Source organism: Chenopodium album, chromosome 7 (assembly GCF_948465745.1).
Source record: "Chenopodium album chromosome 7, dcCheAlbu1.1, whole genome shotgun sequence".
Classification (NCBI taxonomy): domain Eukaryota; kingdom Viridiplantae; phylum Streptophyta; class Magnoliopsida; order Caryophyllales; family Amaranthaceae; genus Chenopodium; species Chenopodium album.
In genome coordinates, this window is record NC_137840.1 from 74,686,832 (window position 1) to 74,697,232 (window position 10,401).

General features: G+C 32.3%; 1 protein-coding gene across 2 annotated transcripts; it reads right to left on the minus strand.

Annotated features, from left to right (window-relative positions):
- Positions 1-3,547: 3,547 nt before the first annotated feature.
- On the minus strand, positions 3,548-8,895 carry LOC145638564 (putative recombination initiation defects 3). 2 transcript variants are annotated; one of them, XM_081689551.1, is made up of 12 exons: positions 8,741-8,895; positions 8,490-8,625; positions 6,938-7,091; positions 6,613-6,747; positions 6,306-6,358; positions 6,035-6,217; positions 5,829-5,894; positions 5,693-5,736; positions 5,165-5,312; positions 4,858-4,939; positions 4,668-4,782; positions 3,548-3,997 (listed from the first exon to the last, which is right to left on the minus strand). In XM_081689551.1, the coding sequence occupies exons 1-11, from the start codon at positions 8,803-8,805 to the stop codon at positions 4,670-4,672; spliced, it is 1,179 nt and encodes a 392-aa protein (XP_081545677.1). In that variant the 5' UTR covers positions 8,806-8,895; the 3' UTR covers positions 3,548-3,997; positions 4,668-4,669. The 2 variants fall into 2 exon arrangements, with proteins under 2 accessions (XP_081545677.1, XP_081545676.1); XM_081689550.1 differs by having other exon boundaries at positions 3,548-4,005.
- Positions 8,896-10,401: the final 1,506 nt, after the last annotated feature.

Below are 10,401 nucleotides of genomic sequence, written 5' to 3' on the forward strand. Positions count from 1 at the left end.
ATATAGTCACGTTGGATTTTTTTTTATATTAATCTCGATTTATACAATTTTAATATTAAATGTTTATAATTTTACAAATTAGTAATTAAATATATTAATGATTGAAAACATCCATCAACAAGCGTAAAAAGAAATATATATATATATATATATATATATATATATATATATATATATATATATATATATATATATATATAAAGAATAAGTATAATGTTTTGAATATGAATTTCAATAACATGATACTATGAAACATATGATCATTCATAGGGAGCAATAATAGAGAAGCCAAGTATTTGTTAAAAAAAAAAGGTACATGGTATTTGAAAAGGAGAGCATCCAATCCAAATTAAAAGGCAAAACCCCACACAAATGTTCAATCACATCCTCTCCAATATTAATATTATCAATCATTCATTCATTCACTCACAAACATACATCTTAATATCTTATCACATCATTTGCGTGTTTTGTTATCAATAACACCAAATGACATTACTATTTCAACCAAAATTCCATACCTGTTTTTTCTTTCATGGTCTTCATCCCTCAACTAACATACATTTAACTAATTCATCCCGCCAAAATAATTTTAAATCTCTTACTCACTTGTGTAGTTGTGTACAAATCTTCTCGTAATAAGATACCCTGAATTTAAACACACAATCGCTTTAATTTCAAGTATTAGATTATAATGAAGAGTTAATTATGTCGATGTCTATAAAGAAAGAACACTTGTACAATGGTACGGAGTACCTAATTAATCATCCAAAAAAATGAGGCCCCATTTAAGCTTAACTACATTTGATATTGTACTGAATAATGTTTGGTTGTTGATAGAAATTAGAACACCAACAAATCTGATAATGAACCATGTATTGACTTATTAAGCATAATTGTCTAGTTTTAGAAATTAAAGATCTAACCTGAAGTTGACTAACTAATACATTGTTCATTACCTTCAAACAGAATTATTCCCTTGGACAATCTAATGACTGCTTAACTGCAGCATTTATTAAATTTGTTATGTATTTTGTCTGACCAATTTTTATAAAGTCTTATTATGACATTTTTGTTTTTAGCCTTCTTTTATTCTAGTATTTTTAAATTAAATACATGTAAATAATTCATCAAGATTAGAAAATATGCTATAAAATATATATGTGGTGGTTTGTCATCAGATATTCATATCAGAGTGATAGCATCTCAACAACAATCAACATGGAATCTGACCAAGTATGTATATAATAAGCTCAATAAATAATTAAATATATGTCTACCAGTATATAATACTATAATAAATTTTGATATATATAAATATATATAGTGGAAGATTTGTTCAATTAATTTAAGGTCAAAACCCTTAAAATAATCACTCGTATAGTCGTATAATTACAAAATTAATGTATGAAGTTAAGGGAAGATGGTATTAGTTGACATGAATCACATTGCAATTACAATTTGACATGAGTCATGAGGTTAGAATTATTATAATAGATGTGAGACCATTTACAAGTACTACACAATTTTGTACTAGTATTATACAGTATGAAATTGACTTGGTTTATGTTTTGTATTTGATTTTAATAATTTCGATTAAGTGTATTTGACGTTTATTAATACTCTGTATTTTTTTCACAAAATTAATATTCCGTATTAAACAAGTGTACAAGTTAATACGAAGTATGTTGTTATTACTACGTCCTCTGTATAAAACATCTTTAAAATTGTACACCTTTAAACCTTTTATAAATTTTTTTCTTTTACTTTGTTACTACAGCCACTTTGGGTTTATTCAAATCAAATGCATTGGATGCGTTTACTTTAAATTAGTAATTTGATTAAGGCGACATATTTTTCAATCCCTTTTCAAGCACAAGGACAAAAAAAGTTCTTTCCTATTTAAATCACTTAAGTGTAAGTACTTACTAATTTGTAAAATAAAACACAATTATGGTCATATTGCAAGATTATTATTTTCATAGTCTGTGACTATACACATAGTAAGAGTAAGGAGTTACAGATTTTCAAAATTTAGATAAAGATGGCAAAAGTCATAATCAATACTATATCGTATTACAGTATTACTAAAAATCCGCTACATGTAATTTTATTCCTCTTTATATTGTTATCCAAATACGCGGTTAGCTACTCAATTCTGGCATTATAATAACAATTTTATTTTTTTGAGAGCTACAACTCCTTTAAAAGATTTGTCATATGTTAAACATCTAAATCCCCTGCATCAAGTAGGTTAATAGTTATAATCATGATGTTAATAAGATTGGAGCTTAGTATCATTTGTGGTCCTAATCCCTAACAGAAAGTGACTATAGCATGAGAAAAGCTTATTGTTCAAGTAGAATTTTAGAAAGTAGTCATAATAATTGAATACTTAATTAAAGTACTCTTCCTGTCAAAAAATTAAATTAAATTAAATTAAAGTACTCTAACTTGCTAATTAAAGACAAATTTTTTTTGCTAAATAATCATAAACGCCAAATATTGTTTAGATTCTTGTTTGTAAAGCTAAGAGCTGAAAACACAACTGCTTGATTTTTCAATTTAATTAGAAAAAAAATTATCGTAAATGATTAAATAAGACAAATTGCGGTCGCACTCTAAACGTCAAGTCTAAAAGAAGATTACAATAGATAAAGTAAAATACTATTGCTACACATAAAGAATGTATATGCTATTATATCTTCAAGTTTGGTAAGTTTGGCCCCCAAACATGCCAAAACAATGAAACATCACATAATTTATAATTAGGTATTATTGATTTTGTAACGGTTAGGTTTGAATCCTCTAGATCCTGCCTAAGACGATATTTGTTATTGTAGTACAGTATATTATATATCAGTATGATCAAATTATTAGAAAAGAATTATAATAAGGTGATGGTTTTGCCGCGTAAATATAAACAAAATGTCCAACCACTTTTGGTACGGAACGTTAAAATAATTAAATATACAATCAATCCACACAATATACTATTGGGGTTTTAAGTCTTTAAGATGAAATGACAAATAATTTTATGATTCAAAATAATGCAAGTTCAAGAAGACAAAAATAAGTTGCCGGTAGACAATGAGCTGTGTATTTGTGACATTGATACCGGCATTCGAGTTTTCAATTCCCACACTCCATACTTCCTACATGTACTGGGGGCTTGGTCTAGCCAAGACTTCGTCCACCGGAACAGTAGGGATATGTCACCCTCCTACCGCACACATTACCAAAAAGTCTCACATTGTTTTGTTCCCATACTTGGTTGCTTTTTCCCTACTTGTACCCTTAGTTGTTCTTACCACACACTTTCACATCATGCATGATTCGCCCCTTTAGAAAAAGACTCTTTTCAAAGGAAGAGTAAAGCAAAAGAAAAGAAGGGCAGAAGAGATAGGGGATGGGAAAATCAGATCGGATGACATATCCGAGGTGTTGGCTCGAGTAGGAGCTAGTGTTATACATTGTTACTGGGTAAGACCTGTTTTTGACTCTCCAAAAACTGTACTATTGTACTAAGATATAAGACTCAAAAGGATAAACAAGATTTAATATATTACTGGATTGATAAAATATTGTTGAATTCCTTACAATGTTGCATCCATAAAGATAAGGAACAAAAGAAAGATATCGCGAGTAATTTCAAACCCTTGTAATTAGCAAGGGCGAGGAGTCTGAATAATTCCTAGAATCAGCTATATGAAAGAACTACTCAGATTACAACTCCAAACACCAAAATTGAAGCCTGAGTTCATTCTTCTCCTGTACTGTGCAACTATATACTTTGTATGACTGTATGAGAGTATAAAATGGTCTCGGATTCTTTGGGATAATTTCATCATGGAACTTCAAGTTTCCCATTGTTTTTACAGATCTTTAAGCATGTACATGGGTACACTGTCAGTGTAACGTAGTGAACCACCGAGAACGAGAAGGACAAGAGAGTGGGCCAATGAGGAGCTGAATATAAGAAAGGATCAGGAGGCATCTGATGCTCTACAAGTGAACACATTTCCCCAATCAATTTCAACCACAAAAGAAGAATACAGTAATCATCTTGAAAGAGGTTGTAGTTAAATATGATGAGTTAAATGTTAACACAGTTGAAAAGTGTAAGCTTCCTATATCGAACAATTGCTGAAGGCCATATTGGCATGACAGAAATAAGTCCGCCACTAAGATCAGTTACAGAGTAGAATTGTTGAGTTCCTTGCTACTACTAGATTGCCTTAATCTAAAATTTGAAAGTTTGTCTGCATCAAAATTACACATTTTAAAATGGATTTCACCATCTATCCCAAGTTAGTAATTTGCATTATTAGCATAGATTCTGGTTCTCAGAAACTTAAACAGCAGTCAAATACAAAACTTAAAATACACGTTTCCAAATACTAAAATCCTTTTCATGATCTATCTTTTTTAATCCATTTTTCATAGCTTTGGTCTCTTCAGGCATTCAGCAAAAAGCAACTCATACTCACTAGGTTAAAGCAAAAGTTGTATAATTTTTCATCAAAGTGTTCAAGCATAGCATGAAATTTCAGTTTCATTGAGTTTATAATGCCAATGAATGAGCTCTGATATCATCAACAAAACCGGAGAAGTGGTTAAATATTCAAGGATGATCAAAAGCATGACTGCAAGTACAAGGACCATACCTTTACTTTCTGCGAGTTGCAAATAATTTTTTACTATCCCGCTTTCTCTTTCTTCTTCTGGCTTCTCTAAGGATTCGTGCAGTGTCTTCCTCCAATCCCACCATAAAATGTCTATCTGCATTTTGTGACAGAAAACAATTAGCTTAGTAACTGGTAATGAAGCATGACTTGATTAGTTTGTGAAATTTACCTGATTCCTTTTCAACTATCAAGCAAGAAAAATCGCCATCAGTCTCATCGTCTAAGTCAATAATAATTTTCTGTTCCCTATCCTGCAAGCAAGCATTCTCTAAATCAGGAAATGGAGCACACATTTGAAATTTTAAGGTACAAGCTTCAAGCTTCAAATTATCCCCTAGAAATCTAAAATCAATGTTGTTAGTCTAGACTGGCTACTCTAAGGTGGCTGGCATATTAGCACAATCACAAAATTCTTTGCCTGCACTTATAGAACAAATTCTTTGAAATGTGGCAATAAAATCCCGCTACATTACTACCATGGAAGATCTTTGTTTCGGATTATTGCAAGAATTCCCATATCGATTTGATTGAGCAGTTTGCTCTGGTCTGACAGCGGTCCACCTTCCCATTTCTATCTTTGGAGCAAGATGTGACGGTTTGAATAATTTAAGGGGCTCAGCTTCCCTAAAATTCAGAGGAGAACAGAAAAAGACAGAATTAGGACACTAGCTGAGTACTAATGCGAGAAATTACAGCAGATGGTGGGCTTAATATTGTAATCCTGCAAACAGGGGGTGGGAGGTAAGATTTTATCTATGTACCTTGACTACAGTAATACTTCGTAGAAATCGCAACAAGATCATTTGCAGTTACAGGTGATCATGCACAATTAATTTGCCATTCCGGAGAGATATTATTAAAAAGCTATTCTGGCTTTAAACATAGTGCAATTTACACTTGATTATAAAAAATTAACCCAGAGATCAGTGCTTGATGCTTCATAATGATCTTAAGTAACAAAGGGAAAAGACACTCTTAGAGCTGGAGAATCTTATTCATAGTACCTTGTTATAATCGGCTTCTGTGATGAAGAACTAACACCAGACTTCTGCAGCATAGGTTGCTTATTAGAGAAATCTCTAAGTATGCTCTTCACATGCTACAATGTATAGATAAAGAATATGATAAGAAGTTAAGAACCTTTGGTGGAAGAATGGCAAAGGGCGCATTCTTTTGATGTAAGGTCTTAAGGCTGAACATGATTTCCTGTTCAAGAAGTTAGAAAAACACAGTCACTTGAAAGTTGAAATAGACAGCAAAATTTAGATATTATTAGGATATATCAAAATGATAGATTTGAATAATTGTGCCAACATACAAATACATGAAAGGGAAAATTTACATGCCTGCAGGTCTCTAGATAAGCATTTGGACAGTTCATCACTCTGTTTCTGATAATTTAAGTCAATTTTCTCCTGCAGATTTGAAACTGCCATCATAACCTCTTGGTTCTTGTCCTTCTGCATAATAGTAAGCAGTTGATTGCTGATTGATTCCAGGCTAGTTTTCATCTCTTCTTGTGTTCGATTCTGATCATAGCATTTTGACATGTTAAAATGAATTTATCTAAAAAGAAATAAAAGTACTGGTAGAGATGAGAGACTCTAATAGACATACCAGCAGATGGAGGGAATCATGATGAGCGATTGATTTTTGGCGTATGCCTTCCACTAAAAAAAAGTTGAATAAATAAATCCATGAAAGAATTTATTAATAGAAAAACGTTAACGCACATATTCAGCCTTACAAATGCTTTATGCTCAAGTCACCTTCGCTCAAATTTTTAGAATTCAGTTGATCAAGTAAAGTTTAGAATGTAATTAACTCACAGCCAGTGGTCTATGACTCATGATGTCCATTAAATCAAATATCAATATATCATCATGTATAGTTATTGGAAACTTTCTAGTTCCACATAGCTCACCTTCAAGGGATAACTCTTTTGTCCCCTTGTTCACTTGCATAATATCAGCCTGAACAGAATCTAAGATCATCCCTAATCTGTTCAGAGATGTATCCATCATAGAGATTTTGTGTTCAAGTTCATCACTTAGCTGACCTGTAAAAGCAAGTATGACAGAATCATCATAGATATTGATGCAGTCAAAGAGCCAAGTATTTAACATGCTCTGAGATACAAATATAAGGTGTGCAAGAATGCTACACCAGAAAATACCAAAGACCTGTTAAGGATGACAATAGATGAAATTAAGCAACATCAAATAGAAAGAGGCAAGAGCTAAGCATACATTTATGTTCTGGTACAGTAGTAGAGTTCCATCTGCGTGTCAAACTAGAGGAATTTCTGGAGAGTGGCATCTGGCTTTCTTCCCGAGGGTATGCTGTGGGGGCGAGACAAGAAAGTCTTCTTACAGAATGATCCTTCTCTTGTGAACTGAATCTCTGCAAAGTGAACCAGCTGCAATGTAATAATCATAAAACCAAAGGACTATACATAATATATTCCAGAGTATATGATAAACAAATTCCACGATAGACTTTGGTGTGCGGCCCAAATTAGCAGATAAGAAGCCTGAGATGATGAAAGATCCTAATTTCACTGTATTTTAAGTAAAATGACCATAGTTCAACAAGAAGAATCCAAGATGTCAAATCTACCATATTATATGATGCTACAATCACAGCGACAAGCAGTTTTTCCATCTTAAAGCATCATTATCTAGTTTTGGGCATTCACATTTTAGTCCAATAGAGGGAACACATTCTCCTACAAGAGTAAAATATTAGTTTTGACGTATCACAAATACTCAACTCTTTCTCCACTAATCAAACCAAAATTTTACTACAAGTTTTATTAAAAAAAATTCTGCAATACAAAGTTTGACTTTAGCGCCTAAAGGCTAAAGAGACATACTTTTGGGGACATACAGATTTCATTATAGTTCAGATTCAAATGTACAACCAATAATAATTTTTGAAGACATCATGGTGTATGCTGTGGCCACATATAAGTCAGTCAAAACAAATTAAGGAATACTATAATACTCTTAGAAAAAGGAGCCTAATATGTACTTGCTCGACATGTGAACGCCATATGATCTGAAGGAATAGTTGGAAACTTGGCAATCACCTTAAGCTACATTCACTGGATAAGGTTTGACTTAAAATGAAACGAATATGTTGCACGGAAGTCATGAAGATCTGGCTCCAACGACAACAACCAGTGTCCACATGAACCGTACATACACGATACACCTCTAGTGATTTTCACTTTGTAATTAACAGCACATACACTATCAATGAGACATTGCTACAAGTGCATATATAGCTAGCCAGCAAATGAACCTAGAGTAAAATCAAAAGATCAACCTATATCCTCCTATCTTTAATAACATCAAAAGATCAAAAATATCTCCTCCTATCTTTCAATAACATCAATATCTCATCGTCTACCAAGTGTCACGCCGAAAAAAGTGATTGGATACCAGACGTGTGAGAAAACAAAAACTAATCAATGTATCCGCAATAACAACAATATTGCTAGAAGCTAAAGATCTAAATCCTAAAACAATTTTTTTTAGGAAAAATGTTCGACAACTAAGTATAGTTCTGTTTGCAACGATCACAGGAGGATAGAGCTACATCTACTCAAACAAACACAATTATTGATTGCTCACTTCTATCATAGCATGAATCGCAAATTACTACAGCAAAATAATGACGACGAAAATCACATCCAAAATTTCCAGAAATTCAGCATTTTCATTCAATTTGTAACTAACATTTGATCCAAAATATGAACATTTGAACCAGAAAATCAAGAGGAGAGAGAATTGAGACCTGATTGTCCGTTATAACCTCGTCGACAGAGTTCTGAGAGATTTGAGAGAAAATTCCGTTCTGTTGCGACGAAAAACCTTGCGAGAACGATTGTTGCGACGGCTGCGACCTCGGTTGCTGCATCATACTCGATCTCCTTCAAATTATCGCCGGAAAATCGCCATTAAAGCAGAAAAAAGCAATTCAGAACAAATAAAATACAAAAATTGAAAAAAAAAGAAAAAACAAAGAGAGAAATTTAGGTTAAAAACCTGGAATGAGGAGGAAGAACAGAGATAGAATTGAGATCACAAGCTTTGTTGATCTTCAGCTTCATCTAATTCGAAGTTTAATCGAAAATGTTTGGAAGAATTTCTGGAATTTGATTTGAAAGTGAGAGAAAGAGAAGATAAGCTGAAGAAGTAATTAGCAGCAAATAGAAGGAGAGAGAAATTGGGGAAAGTTGAAGTGTTTATATAGGGATTGTTTCGAGGGCGGGAATTAGTGACGGTTTTGTATTATAACTGAGAATACATTTGGGCCTGAAATTTGGACTATTCGTATAATTTGAGAAAATACAAGTAATGTTAAAATGTACTCACTGGTCCGAAAATAAGGGGGCGTTTGAGAAACGGATTCATGTAACAGTTGTTGTTACTTGCTGTTTGGTTTGTGATGTGGGGAAACAAATACCATTTCCTTGTGGAAACAGATCACTCCAATTCGTTTCCACTCAAACACCCAAGGAAACAATTACCGTTTCCAACAAAGCTAGCTCTCCTACTTCAATAAATAAATAATAATAATACCAAACAATAAATAAAAGTAACACTTTTGATTACCGTTTCCCCTTCTTATCAAAATCCTTTCCATTCCATTTCCATATTTCTTACCAAACACCCCCTAAGAATATAAGATTAATGTTAATTGACAAAAATATGTAAATCGAGAAAATTCAATAAGAGTACTCCGGTGTTTTTTAACCGCCTCCGTTTCGAATTATATGTAATATTTTCTATAAAAGAAGAAGGTACACATTATTATATACAATAAAAGAAAATTTTCCAACATACACTTACTTAAACTCAATTAATACGAGTACATTTTTTATAAAATTATCACCCTAACTTAACTTAAGTTCTTTCTTTTAATTCTCCTCCAAACGAATCAAATTCACTCTTGACATTACACTTGAGAAGCATTCACTCTTGACATTGCAGTTGAGAAGCTAGACAAACTGGTAGTAAAATTTAGGGTTTTGAACAATTGTTAACGGTAAAATAAAAAATAATACTCTGATAATAATTGGTAATGGTGATTTCTAATACGTGAACGAATGGTAATAATCAAATTTTCCTGTAAAAAAAAATTATAAATTAGATTTAGTTAAATTTGTCTCGGATTAAGCTTTTTATATGTAATTTTTACTAATTTTATGAATTCACAATTGAAAATATTTATTCATTTTATTGAAACAGAAATTAGTTGCATCACTTTCTTAAAACGGAAATTTCAAATGAGTTGAATCATTTTATTGAAACAGAAATTTCAAATTAATTGCATCATTTTTTTTTGAAACGAAAATTTCAAGTTAGTTTCATCACTCTTTCTATTTTTTTTTATCATATGAGTCCATTTTTATATCGTTTAGAGGAGCCCACAGTTCATAAAGAATGCAACTAAAAAAACGGAGGGATTTATACAACCGGCAAGTCAAATAGAGGTCAAAAGGTTAAATAACGAAATCTCAATGTCTAGAGTCTAGTCGGCAAAACCCCTGAATGTTCAGAGGCAAGGAACCATCGTGGACTTCTTGTCCAAATCTTTCATGGCTGTTCATGGGAGGATCTGGGACCCACCATAAAAGGCATGAATTATCCCAAATCTAACCGATGATTGAAAAAAAAAAAAAGTAAAATACAGTTAATTGCCA